The sequence below is a fragment of the Antrostomus carolinensis genome, unplaced genomic scaffold (genome assembly GCF_000700745.2).
Source record: "Antrostomus carolinensis isolate BGI_N321 unplaced genomic scaffold, ASM70074v2 scaffold16717, whole genome shotgun sequence".
In the NCBI taxonomy this organism is placed as follows: domain Eukaryota; kingdom Metazoa; phylum Chordata; class Aves; order Caprimulgiformes; family Caprimulgidae; genus Antrostomus; species Antrostomus carolinensis.
The window spans coordinates 69,817-84,534 of NW_010325533.1; the positions used below are offsets into that span (position 1 = coordinate 69,817).

The 14,718-nt window shown below is 40.4% G+C and overlaps 1 protein-coding gene across 1 annotated transcript in view; it reads right to left on the minus strand.

Annotated features, from left to right (window-relative positions):
* NIPAL2 (NIPA like domain containing 2) overlaps positions 1-8,772 on the minus strand; it is a 31,636-nt gene extending 22,864 nt beyond the window's left edge. The window contains exons 1-3 of the mRNA XM_010171262.2: positions 8,758-8,772; positions 8,275-8,343; positions 5,055-5,226 (exon numbers count right to left, since the gene is read on the minus strand). Of these exons, the coding sequence (XP_010169564.2) occupies positions 5,055-5,226; positions 8,275-8,343; positions 8,758-8,772 (256 nt within the window). The remainder of the gene's footprint in view (positions 1-5,054; positions 5,227-8,274; positions 8,344-8,757) is intronic.
* Positions 8,773-14,718: the final 5,946 nt, after the last annotated feature.

Genomic DNA, 14,718 nt, shown 5'->3' on the forward strand with positions numbered 1-14,718 from the left:
TCCAGCACTTATTTTTCCTACCTAAAACTATTTCACAAATAAGTAGATTTCATTTTTATCTTGTTTTCCTGGTACTGAGGCTATTTATGAATCTCATCTTTTTACCTCTATTTTTATTGTCACGTCTTACACTAAATAATTCCTTTCATAACTGTTAATAACTTCAAATATTAGCACATCCTTCCTTTTCCTCTTTTCATTTCTTAGATGAGCCTTATATACTATTTTAAATAGATTAAATAGGATAGTGAAAAAATTATAAAAAATGTGGCCAAGCATTTTTATTAAGCACATTCAGAACGAAAGGAGCTGGTTTGGAGAAAGGAGTTGTGCTCACAGCCTTGTAGCAGACTAGAATACATCTTTGCCATGCAAAGGGCTACTGGGGGTGGCAGAAGGACAGGAAACACAGACTGTCTCTAATGCCCATGCACAAAGCACAAAACCAAGCCAGTCCATGTGCACTCTTCAGGCACCAACAGGTGAATCACAGCTGGTTTTGTGTGCCTGTAGCACCATCTCCATGGTGGAATCTGCATAAAGACAATTCATGACTGAGAATCCTCTGCCCCAAGACTGTTAGCTTAAAACCTCCTTCATCTTATCCTGCCTACATCTCAGTACACTGTCTTACTCGAGGGGAGGGCAGGAGCTTGAGGAAAACCAGTCTACTGATCTACTGTGTATCATTTTGGGGTAGACAGCGGACATGGTTCAGATATGAGGAGGGTGGATCCATTTAGACCTGGTGGGACCTGTGTCTCTTTCAGGGCCAGAGCTCTGTATCAGTGACAATTAACACAAATCTGGAGAAAGTTAAATAATACCTGTATGCATAGTTAGCTCTGCCCAAGACATCTGGGAACAAATTCATCACAACTAATTGACTGCTCAAACCTATTTTTAGTTCATATGATAGATATTAATGGTGCACTGAATACAAAGGATATTACAGAATTTAGTCAGTTGGTGCATGACCTCTTGACCAGTGTGCTCTCCTGCACACTGAACATGTAACATTTCTAACATGATTAAATATTAGTACTGGAAAAGCAGTGGACAAAACATGAAACATTTTTACCCATTCTTAATGCCAATATCCTAATAAACAAGCAAGCCAAATATCAGAGGAATTGCTCATGAGACAATTAAGGTGATTTTAATCTTGGAAACTGGATTATATGACATATACACCACAGAGAGAAGGAAAAACCCTGGAAATCCTTTTGTTGCATCTTCTAGACAAGTACAAATGAAGTATTTTAAAGAACAGTCTGGTGAATGTATCCCAGTTCTCATTACTAACAGAGTTCTCAAAATCCCAAGTTCTTGGGCCACAAAGATGTTAAATTACAGTGAGTGGGAGAAATCCATTTCTACAAGAATATCTGAGAATCTTTTTCCTAAAGATTCCTGAAGAGAACCATCAGGGATATCAATTTTCAAAGCCTAAAGCAATTTCTTGCCCCACAGCTATTCAGAAGGAGCATATAAAAAGGGATCTCAACAATGTCAGTCTAAGCAAGTTAAGGATAAAACAACTCTCTACAGAATGATGAAAACTGCAGAAGAAATTATCTCTGATACCATTGGCCTCTCCCCACTCCCCCCTCCGCCCCCCCCCCCCAAGTTATTACTGCAGGCAAAAGCGAGACAATGAGTTAGAAACAACAGCAGCCTAAAATTACCCGAGCTACATGTAAAACATGATTTTTAATTTTCAAGTATAAAAAGCTTTTAATGATCACATCAAACATGAATTACTCCTCCGTTTTTAAATTAAAAATTTACCAATTTCTCCTCTTGAAGAAAACAACTGCTGTTTTCTGAAACTATTTAAAACCCTGAACAGATGTAGAGCTTGCATCATTGCAACCACACACAGAGAAACTTCCACTGTGTAAGAAGAAAAATATAGTCTTTGTAGCTTAATTCTATGAAAAAAAATGTAAAATCTACTGGTGTCATGCCAATTCATGGTCTGTTGTGCTGGATTCTTTCTAAAACAGCCATAAGAATCACCCAGCTCAATAGAATGAGGCACAAATTTTTCACTATTTAATTGGTACCGGGTTAAGTGCAAAATTCAGTTGGATGCAGTTAAATGTGGTAGCAGAGCATAATAGATGTTGGCTCCATCTATTTTAAGACCCAGGATGCTTTCTGTCTCAGAGGTCTGCAGATACATGATGGGTACAGCCCAAATCCATTCCAGGCAGAGACTCCAGTCTGCCTTCTCCTCCTCCAAAACCCTGGTTTCCAAGCAAAAGAAACTTTCCATGCAGACTCTGAGTGATGGAGATCCTCAGAGTTCCCTAGGTGACTGCGCATATAGCAAAGCACATTTCCCCTCAGCTCATCCCTGAGTACCCAATGTCAGTGAGAGTCAGCTCTTACCATGTGGGATGTATTGACATCAAATTTGGAAAAAAATGCTTATCAGAAGGGTGGACTTAGGGTCAGATACACATTTGGAGTTTGTTATCAAGAGTATAATTTCTTCATTTAAAAAATTGACTTGTGAAAAGACACACATTAAACAATACATCAAAACAACTGATGACTAGACTGTGCAAAGTCCACCCTTTGCCACCTAAAAGAGATCATAACTTAATAAGAAAAACATTTCTTGATCTTTTAAATTGAAAGACCTGCTGTCTAAACTGTCCTTTGCCCAGCTGTCAGCAGATGACGTGCATTTGTCTTGGTCAGTTTGTCACTGCCCTAAATGATGAAGTCTTCTAAAATTGAAAGGATGCTCTCTCTCTCTCTGGCTCTAATTTCAGAAAAGGATCAGAAGAAGACAGAAAAGGATCTAGTGGTAGGAAGTGATACTGGGAAGTTATTGTTGTAATTGGCTGTCTACTTCATTTTTACTTTCCCTTCCTTAAGGGAATGTTTGCTAGACTAAATAAAATTTCAGATATCTCTATTGTTTGGGCTATGAAATGGATACCGTTAGCTGATATATGGGAACGAAATATAAGATATTAAAGTGCTTTCTGGGGTCTCCCAAGATAAGCATTTGGGGTCAATTTTTTTTAAAAAAGGAGGGGGTATGGGAATTTTGGTAAGATACAACATTGGCATTTTTTATAAGTAAGGGAAAAAGGAGAATGGAGAAAACAGACGCAACATCTCTTTGCATATTGCAAAGGTAAAAAGAAGGAATCTGCCCAGATAAAAATCAACCCCAAATGCGAACCCTTCTTTGTAGCAGTTTAATAACCAATGGAATTTTTCCCCTTTCCACTGCTTTTCTAGTTTTCTATATTTGCATTTTATTCTGTTTCAGCAACAAATTAGATTGGTCAACGTCCCTTTATGTTCAGAGACATGTAGAAATGTCTACAATTGTTAAAAATATAACTACTGCCACCCCAATCACACTAGGATATGTCACATTAATTTACGTTTTCATCTCTGGTAATATCTCATTCCTTTCTTTGAGAAATCTTTTCTACAATGGTGAAGTACAGTGCCTTTATATCTCATTCTCCAAAATTCTGCAATAGTTTAACATTAAAGGTTACAGTAAATTGCCTGCAGTTTCCTTTCCTCACTATCTCTTCGCTAAATTGCACCCACATGTGGTTGGCTGCCTCCTTCCACTACAGCTGGGAGTCCACCAGGAAGATGATTCATCTTTTCTACCTTCCCATGTAGCATCACTCACTGCAATGTCACTTCCAAGCATGCAACTGGTAGCTAGAGACAGACCATGAAATGTTACCACTTGTCAATGGCAAGTGAATGAGCTCCAATGTATGCAGAATTATGTGACATCTCAGCCCTGGAGGTTTCAGCTGTGGATATGAAGTGACTTGATTAAGGGCTACAGCTGCACCCTGTATTCCTGTTTTCACAGCCTCTGTACAATATTGCCCTGTCCACTTTGCTTTGCATTAGCACAACATGATAGCATATTTTTAAATGTATGTTTCTTTAACAAAGAAACAGAAATCTCATACCTGAGCTAGTCCTCTAAATACCTTAATTACAAAAAACCCACATGAAGTAAACAGCAAGATCATATCAAATGAGTTGTAAAGATAGGACTTCTTCTAACGTCCCATTAATCTGCATGTGAAGGAACAAATGCACAATTTTGATAATGTCCATGAATAAACTAAACATTTCAGGAAATTTCTAGGCCTTTTTGGCCACAGACAGCTATCAGAAGCAGCAGAACAGATTATTTGTTCAGAGTACAGTTCCTAAAACACAATGTGAATAGGAAGATAATGAGCAAATGACAGAAAAAATTGCTGTGGATTTACTAGAATAACATTCTGCAGAAGTGACTGCAGCATGCAGGCCAGGACAAACCTTGCCACCATGCAGACATTGAGGTGAACCCAAGCATTCAGGCAACTGCCAGTGATGGGGGGGCAGAGAGTCAAGCAAGTTTGCCCAACATGAATCAAAGGGGCAGGCAGCAGAAACCGCTTGGTGTGACAGTAAGATAGAAACCCATTGTAGGTACTCAGGCTCAGACCACAGCTCTGTGCAGTGAACAGGATGAAAACCTCCAGCTTTGGGGGCTTGCAGAGCCAGCAATGCTGGTTATGGCACTGAGGGAACAACTGGCAGGAACTAGCACAGCCCAGAGTGACCAGAGGCCACAGAAGAAAAAACTATAGAAAGATAAAGATCACAGAATCACAGAGTGGTAGCAGTTGGAAGGGACCTCGGGAGATCATCTAGTCCAACCCCCCTGCCAAAGCAAGTTCCCTACAACAGGTTGCACAGAGGAAAGCGTCCAGGTGGGTTTTGAACATCTCCAGAGATGGAGACTCCACAACCTCTCTGGGCAGCCTGTCCCAGTGCTCTGTCACCCTCACAAATATTAGCTATTAGAAGAGTCTCTGAGTTAAGTAGGTTTGTGTTAAACTATCAGCTCATGTAATTATATGAATATTTTCTTTTCAAACCACAATACTAACATTTCCCCCTCATTTTCCTGCTGCAGCACCTGTGGTATTATTCCTGTAGACACAAACAAGCATGTGATTAAAGCATGTACCCAAGCAAGAAATGACAAACCATCTCACCTATGACAGATACACATCCCAGTGGAGCGACAAGGGCAACGGGGGCAAATCCGTAGGCTGTGAAATTGCCCATCTCTCCAAGCCCCAGGAGGGCAATCCCACACCACCATAGCTTGCTCGTGTAGTAGGGCTTCAGCTCTGTTTGGCAAGCCAGTCGGAGATGAGCGCATTTCTAGAAAATTAATTATTAGGAACAGGCATGAAAAGAAAGACTTCCATTGTGTTCTTATGTCTGACAAAAGTGGAGTAATTAAGGGGGCTGTCAACTTCAAATTCCAGTTGTGTCAAGGTTTTCTTTTTAAAGATGACTTTCAGCTTGTTTTTGCAGACACACTGCTTTGTGTTAATTCAGTGCTGCTTCAGATGTGTGCTTTCTTAGCCGTGGTAGAAATGTCTGAAAAATTAGACCACTGAATAAACCTGAAAAGTATTAAGTGAATACTAGCTAGTGCTTCCTAGCTACCACCGCACACCCCTGCTCTTCTCTCAAAGCAAAGCTTAGCTTGTGAATCTGGAAACACTCAAAGGCAGGAGATGGGGCACAATCAGAACTGTGGCAACAAAATGGGAGAAGGGGACCAGACAACATGGTGTTCCTGCTTCATGGCACATATCCTTGCCAGAAATTTCAAAATGAAAAAGGCAGCACTTAATCACATCTGGTGTAGGGAGGATTCTAAATTAATTAGGTGGAATTTGGCTATAATCTCTTGTTTCACCTTAGAAGAGTATCTCAGGTAAAGCTTTATTTTCAGAAGGAAAACAAGCTATACCTGTGTCAACAGGTGTAATATATACTTGAATAATACTTCATCAACACTTCTTACATGGAGAAGCTATCATTGACACATGTTGTAATTGTTTTCTCTGGCTGTGCAGCAAGAACCTTGGCTTTGATCACATTGGTCTTCTGAAACAGAGTCCAGGCGGTCTCCATCAGGAAGCTGTCATGATTCGGAGGGATGCAATGTTTACCACATTAGTTCTGCAGAATATTGTTTCCTTTCTCAGATTCCTCACCAGTCTCTTTGCACAGGGAAATGCGTCACAAAATTTGTAAACCAAATGATAACAACTGTTGTAGTATAAATGATTGTAAAATACATTTTTTTTTCTCCACCACTTGATATTTCAGTTTGGAATTGCCCCTGCAGAGTCCAAGGGAAGTTCTAAACAGTTTTCCTCATACTCCCATTCTACTTGGTAGGCTATGCTACAGAATATGGGCCAAACAGTAGCGTCTCTGATACACCACAGTCTCAGTCGTTCCTCTTGTTGAGAGGGTACAGCACATTATTGCAGCTTCATGCTGTGAGGGGATGAAATCCTAGGAAGAAGTTTAGCCCTCTAAAGAGAAAGTGAGCATAAGGAAAACAAACTTCCCTGAGCCACAGAGCAGCAAATTACAGTAACATCCAGGATTTTGCAGGCTTCATTTTTATAAACAAGCAACCAAAAAAAAAGTCCAAAAGAGAAATGGATATTAAATAATATTGTGAAATCAAGAATCCAAGTTTCTGCTGAAAATCAAGTAGGACAAGTTCTTAAGTGAATCCTGAGCTCTGATTTCTTCCCACATTCTTGTAGTTATTCTTACTCTGCTCTTGAGGGCACAGTGTGGTTGAAAAGATGTGCAAAAAACACAGGAGGGTGAGCTCAGCGGCTCCCCTACAGCTTCATTCTCCAGATATCTGCCTTCTTTGCATAGTAATGTGTATAGATGGTATTTAGGTGAAGGCTGCTTATAATCCAACTGAAATACATTGCAAATAGGCTGTTCTTTAGCTGACAACTAGCTAGAGGGAACTAGCATGGTAGGGAAGGGAGAGACAATATGAAAATTTCGCTGGTGCATTTAATAGAAAAGTGAAAATAAACATTGAGATCTAGGGAAAGTCATTATTCATATTTATAAGATATTGTTACTAAGTGGAGAAAAAAACTATTTTAGAGGATAAATAAACATTTCAGTTGAAACTGTCTGTCAAACGGCAATGCAGAGCTATTGGGTTTTCCTAAACAGCATTTAAAAAGCTCAAATCCAGTAAATGTTAACAAATAAAAATCAATAGAAGTCTGTCTGCACACTTCAGTAGATCCCTGGCAAAGTATCCACTTTGACACTCACTGCCCTCAGCAGACAAAAGATATGAAGTCTGAACAACCTCATTTTTATGGGCTAGGCTGAATTTCCACTTCAGTAACATGAGTTTTTCCATTGAAACAGAGCCTGTTCTAGTACTGTCACTGTCAGCAGGTTGGAATTCCTGTTAAAGAAGCAGCAGTCATCTCAACCTGCCTACCATCTCTGGCTAAACAGATTTCTTTCTATGGGATTCTTCAACCAGAGTTGCTTAAAATAGAAGGGAATCATTGAAGAACCTTCCAGCATTAATAAAATAGGTTATTATGAATAGAAGATTTCATATTCCACAGTTTTCTGTTTCATCCTTTATAGAAAAAGCAAGAAGTAGCTTTATATGAGACAAACAGCTGATAAAATACAAGCTACCAAAAATACTTTTTCTGGACAACTTACACAATGTCTTCTGTGCTTCAAAAGTTTTTGCTGGAAGACTTAAAAATACCATGAAGTCTACAAGATACAGATTATAATGAATGGATTTAACTTTTTACTGAGTATATATTCTAATTAATACAGAAAGGATTTTATAAGTCTCATCCTACAACCCTTTGCTATAGCTGTAAGGTCAGCACCTCCCATTGCTTTTATGATTTAAAATAATATTTACTCAGATTATTTCATCCTAATTGCAGAAGGAAAATTAAATCGGTCAAAGTTGGTTTGGAGCCCAATATTAAAAAAAAAATTATGTCTCTATGCATTTAATTACATTAATTGCTCCATTAAGTGGCCCCTAAGATCTTGTGGTCAATTCCATTTCAGATTTGGACACTGAGACAGGTTCACATGACATCCAGTGGGACCACAAGTGGATCACAACTGGTATTTCCTTATGATACCTTACAGAGAGGAGGAGTTATGAATTTTTATTCTGTTCCCATGTGGGAATCACAGCACAGAACAGGTTGAGAGCCAGCATAATGCCAACAATTACAGCAGGACACTAGTTAAAGAGAGGGAATATTTACTAAAAGCAAGAAAATGTGTATTTTGAACTTCACCATAATAACAAATTGTAACATAAATTACTTGCTAAATATAAACAACTCACAATAAAGAGAAATAATTTCATACCTGTATATTCAAAGAGACACTAATCAGAAAATTTGAAGCAGCAGCAAGTAAAACTCCCAGGAGCTGAGTCTGCAAGATGACAAAACAAAGAAATACAGAAATATTTCCTATTAGTTTAAGTAGAACAATATAACAGTGGTTTTCTGATAGCACATTGTAATCCAATCAAAAACAACTTATTGCACTTTTCAGTCACTGAGTTCAGGCTGCACTGAGTAAACTGATAAAAAATATCTCTGAACAGTTGACTAGGGCTTAAGTAGTAAAGAACTGGGAATAAAAAGGGCATTCCAGTGCAGGAGGTGGTCTCGCTGTCCTTGAGTAGAACATCTTCTTAAATCTCACAAAAGAAAAAACTAGACAAGCTTCAGTTGAACACTACGCACATGTATTCTTCTTTTCCAAAAAAAAGGACCTGTTTTATTACATAATCCAGAAGGAAAATCAACAGCAATTGAACCATTCATATTGGAACACAATTACCTTATGTGTTAACATGTCCCCTGTTTGACAGGGCAGCCAGGAACATGGCTCTCCTGACAGTGTCTTTAATGTATTGTGTTATTTCATCAAATTAATTTCTAAACAGCCTGTCTAATTTTCAGTAAGATTTGCAAACTTACTATGAAACTGAGAAATTAAAAACATTCAAGCAGGATTCATTAGTTTGGAAAGAAGCCATTTAAAGATGCCATTTCAGCAAGTTCAAGTAACAGGTACACGGTAGAGCTCCCTGTCTACTTTCAAAATGTTGTAACACTTTGTACGTTGTCATAAGTGTATTCAAGACCCATTCAGGGTCACTGATATAGTACTGTGAGGAGCCCCATTAGCTTGTAGAGAAGACAAACAAACTATCAGTGAGTTTTTACAAACAAGGTCATGGTCATAACATAACCCAGCATAACTGTTGCTTACAAGCTGTAAAGCAGCCTCCAACTCAGTGCTCACAGCCTCAGCTTTCATGACTCTTCTCCAAGAAGGTCCCTGGGCACCTAGGAACAGGCAGTGCCTATCAGCCACAGAGACTGTTGCCCCTCAACATTTATAAAGAGGCAATATGTGGTCCAGCAAACCCTTGGAGATTACAATAGAGGGGGATTATCATTGTGGCTAGATAATTCCCAGACTAGAAAAGAGCATCCTCAAAAATGTGGAGAAACAACAGCCTTATTACAAATGGATGACAATATTCTTATTTAAGAGACACAGCTGAATCTAACTGTCTCCAGCCTACCCATTTCTGTAGTGATTTAGATGTAGAAGGAGATGCAGACAACAGAATGGCTCTGGGTGAAGTGCTTGGCCAACTGCCAGCTGTCATCAAGATGTGACTGACCAGTACCAGGGGAATACAGAAGGCGAGAGGGCTCCCTTTGCTCACAGATCTTCTGTGCTAAGTAATACAACACCAATGCCACAGCCTGTGTGCAAGAAGCATCCAATGAGAAGCATTACTCAAGAGTTTTGCCCATACCCTCTGGTGCCTGGTCACTGGAGGTGGCATCTTGCATCCCCTCCTCACACCCCAGTATCCCCCACTGGATGCTCCAGCAGTGTGTCTTGGGCTCTCTCACACAGTGTATTTTCCATGCTCTGGGAACATCCCTCACTGGGAGCAGTGGAGTGTGTGTGATGACATCTCAACATGCCTTGGCACAGACATCTCTGCTGAGATTAGGCACCAACTGTTATAAGGACACGAGCAGCCTTGCAGCCTCCTTACACACTGGGGAAATGTTGTCAATGGCCCCTACCCAGTTATCCTTCCTGAGGCTTTGATGCTGGTGGTACTACATCTTGCACAAAATTTGACCATTTCTTGGGTGGATTATTGCACTCCCCTCATCATTCTGCACACACAGCATCTTCAATAGAACATCAGTTAAATCAAAATTGTTTTCTTGTTCCCAAAGACTTGTTCTTTGTAATGACAGCATGCTCCTTTGTGAGGGGGTGGAGAAGTGGCCTTGTCAGTCTCATCATGAAAGGTTTAAGAAAAAGGAGACAGCAGGGGATAGAAAACAGAAACTGCCACCTCATTTGCCCCATCATTTTATTGCTTTCACATAAGTAATTGTGATGTATTACACTATTGTCAGCAGAGAACCCAGTCTCTCTGCGGCTCTTTCCTTCAGCGGCCGATCCTTCCCCTATGGCTGTATCTCTGGATAACCCTTTGCACCTTCTTACTGGCAGCTTTCAGCCGGGAGTCACAGACACTGTGCAGGACTCAGGAGGCTAAGGACACCAGAGAGGAAACATAGTTGGTCTTGAGCCAGCCCAAAGGAGGGTCTCTGTCCAGCTCTAGAGGGAAAACTTGCATGCAGCTGGTGGGCAGAGGATGAGGCTATGTGTTCCATCTGTTATCTAAAAAAATGTGCTAAGTCAGATCCACGTATGTGTACTGATGATGATGTGAGTACCTGCCTTCAGAAACTGTGAATCAAATGGCCCTTTCATGACTTCACACACTGCATGGACAGGGACTCCAGATGGAAATTTTCCAATGTCCTGCATCACTGGTGTCCTCTCCAGAATAGAGACTGCTTTCATACCATGGTGGTTGCATCGTCAGGGACCTGCGAGCTTGGCTCAGATATCCTTGTGGGATACATAAGATTTCTAACATGATGACCACCCTGCGTCTGAACAGGACCCACCTCCCAGAAGTCAATCTGCTTCTTACAGGTTCCAGAAATTGCCAGGGGTGGAGGCTGACAGCCCTGTGGGACTGAAATGGGGTCTTGGGCTGTGGGCAGAGAGGGAGAGCCCGGGGGTGGGCAAGGACGGGCAGGGCTGTGGGTGCCTTCAGGGCCCTGACAAACACATGCAGAGCCGCAGAGGTGACACTTAAGCAACCTCCTGTGTCTGCACATAAGGAAAAACAGTGCGTGTGTATGATCAAGGCAAATTCGTAGTGGCAGTCTGGGCTCAAAACTTACCCTCATTGCTCAGGTCATTTTATTGTAATGACCACATGTTTCACCTGAGCATCGCTGTTGGCATATATACTGCGCTGCCTGCTCCAGAATGACATGTGTTAATGAGCTCTGGTTAATATGGTGATGGCACCATACCTCCAAGCCCAGGGCTGGATAGACCCCTAAAGATTAAAAGCAGAGTACAATGCCCTAAGGAGGTCAAATATCAGATGGATCCATTCAGGGAGATGAAAGTACAGTAACACCGTGCAGCTATAGCATGGCAAAGCTGTCTTGCACAGGTTCATACTCAGACATGACAATATTAAAGAAAACAGCAGGGAGCAAAAATGCGGTAAAGAGGAAAATTAGATTGGAAACTTCACAAATCAGTGTGCATCTTAAATCAGCAGGCAACTTCTAGTGCACAAGAGCTATCACATACAGCAGCACTCAAAGCAGGAGAGAAAAAAATAGGATTCCATATCTCAGGCTAGTAAAACCATGCATGAAAGATGACCTGTGACAAAAGATAGATCACCCTATCAAACCACAATGGTTGCCATATTGCCCTGAAGGCTACCTCAACCCTTCTGTTCCCATCTTGTCATGTGAAAGGCTTCATTATTTGTACTGTGTCTGCCATTCAACATCCTTTAGAGGCAAGAGGACTGGTGGAACAGCCAGTTTTATAAGTAATAAACATGACATTCTCTGAACACAGAGTTTCCAGTTGTGATATCCAGTTGTGATATCATCCACAGCACTGCAGGGCTTCCCACACATAAGTCTTGAGACAAACCTCCATGAGGGAATTCAGTTGCAGACACAACTTCAGAGCCACGGTGCTACTTCAGTCAACTAAGGACTTCTACAAGAAAAAGCCTTAAATATTCAAAACTACTGGCATAAAATGCAAGTCCCTTCATCACCAAAACATCTGTCTGAACGCACAGGCCACTTTGTCGGACCCCAGATTGCAAACTGTTGACGCATTCTTCCAGTGCTTCCAAGTGCATGAGGCTTGTCACAGAAACATCCTACCCTTAAGTTTTCCAGAAAGTAAAGAAACATCATAGAAATTTAATTTCCTTCACCTTAATATGGTTTGAAACAAGCCATGAAATTCACTTGCCAGCTTTGCAGTCCATTCTAGATAGTCCTTGAGCACACAGACTGTGAACTGAGGCTGCGGATCTGCCAACATTTTCCTCGGTGGAAAAGCGGCTTGAGAAATGCCTTCCTCTGTCCCCCTGTTCCCTCACTGCCTCGTTTGCATTAAAACAACTATTTGTGAGGCTGGCAAGGCTCTGTTCCAGGTTTGAAATAACCCTTCCAAAATACACCCCATTAGCATTATCCTCTTTATAAGCCACCTGCCAAAGTTTAACACTAAAGGCAGATCAAAATTCACAGCAAAGGTTTTAAAATTATGATCTTGCAGTTTTTTCCTCCTATTTTTTAAATTTCTCAATTTGTTTGTGTTCTAAAGGTGTTCCCAAGAAATGTACTCTTCAGAAACTACACATAATTTCCAGTAATTAAGGACATACACTGCTTCAGAAACTACACATAATTTCCAGTAATTAGGATTTTGTCAGATCTCAACAGATTTTTTTTTTTAAGGGAGAAAAATGCCTCCTAAACTTCCTATTCTGAGTTAACTCTGAAGCAAGGGGAATTCAGAGTCCTTAACAAAAACCATATTTTTCAAAGAGCCACCATGTGGAATTAGGAAAGGCTTATCATTTATCTATTATTATTCACAGAGCTCTGGCTGTACTCAGTGCTTTACAGATGTATAAAGAAAACAAGGTCCTTGTTTCAATGGTTTTCATAGTGCAATTCATGTACTTATATATGGGTTCAGGGCCATATGAAGTACTGAAGAAGACCTGAAATAAGAGTAAAAGGGCGATTACCAGTGTTGGAATATGTAATGAAAATACATTTGATTTGTTCATTGTGACATAAAAGAAGAAGAACATTGGTCAATATGCAAGAAGGAGAGAATTAAAATATTTGGCATCATCTTTATCAGGAAGAGAAGGAGAGAGGAGAACTTGGTAACTAGGTCAGGATAAACTTGAGTGGAGACAAGACAGTTTGTAGGTTTTACACAGGTTCCCAGGCTGGATTCCAGATCATAGTAAATAAAGTTTCTATTTCATTAATATTACAATACCCTTGCCTTTACTAGGTTTTACCTTTCATTCACTCAAAAATTTTAAATATATCTTTTTCCAGGAAAAAGACAAATGGCTAAAGCTGCAAGGAGAGCCTGGTAAGTTATCAAAAGGTGTGGGAACTTGAGAGGTTAAAGCAACTAGAGAAGAGGGACCCTTCTATTTATCTCCATGCTTCAATCATTTTCATGAGATGTTATTTATATTCACCAGTCTGATTACCTTAATTAATGTCCATAATGGATAACAAACTGAGAACAATGAATATGAGTTGTGAAATATACTAAAGTAACTTTTGATATACTCACTAAGGCTATATACAAACGTATCCATTCACTACAATGTTAACAAGCATTATGAGTAGCAATTTTTTTTTCCTTTTTGAAGAGTTACAACCAAACCTCCCAATTCCTAAATTTAAACTTCTTATTCTCAGGAAACAACTCTCAAAATGAAAAATAAATAGGAGAATGGGGAAGAGGCAGAATGGGTTTTTACATTGTTCCTCAGGTGAATAGTCTGAGATACTTTGCCGCATAATCAAAGACTATTTCATGTTTTTAATACTGCCTGTTTGATTGCAAATAAAAACCTCTCCAACGACTGTATAACAGAGGCTTTAAAAATTTCAATCATAGTTTATAACATCTTAATAGAAAGATTTTCTCAAGGACCATCACATAACATCTCCATGGCAACTATAGAAATGACATACCCAGAAAAGCAAGAATAGGATTATAAACTTTTGCCAGTTTCTAGGTTCCTCTGGAGAAACAAGGAGGCAAGCCAGCATTGCCTGACCAGCTTCTCCCATGAAATGTCCAGTTAGCTCAGGGATACTCCTCCATTACTGCCCAGGAGCAGGCTTTTTGGATATACCTGTTTGACCCTTTCTGGTTCCTGGTGCACAAGGTGAGGTTCAAGCCAGACCACTCAAAGTCTAGGTATATTAATTACCAGAAGCTACAGCCTGCTGCACATTGAGAGGCTGCGCTGTTCCTCTCCCTGCTTCATGTGGCTTCCTGGGCCCCTAAATCAAGAGTTGAGGAGGGGACACAAGGCTCATGGGGAGCTGGAGGGTACCAGTTCATGCCCTGGGAGATGGAGCTGGCTCTACCTGTGCTCAGAAAGACAGGCAAGCTCAAAAGGGAGCTGAGTAAATAGCATTGTGAAGTGTTACATCAGGTTGCAGGACAAGGCACAGAGAGTACTGTTGAAGAGATGGCTCACTGTTCATGTACACACAAACCTCCAAACCAAGCATATGCCTCCAAACAATGCCTCCAACCCAAGCATAGCTAGCTCATTCCCTCTTGTTATTGTAGTACAAGTCT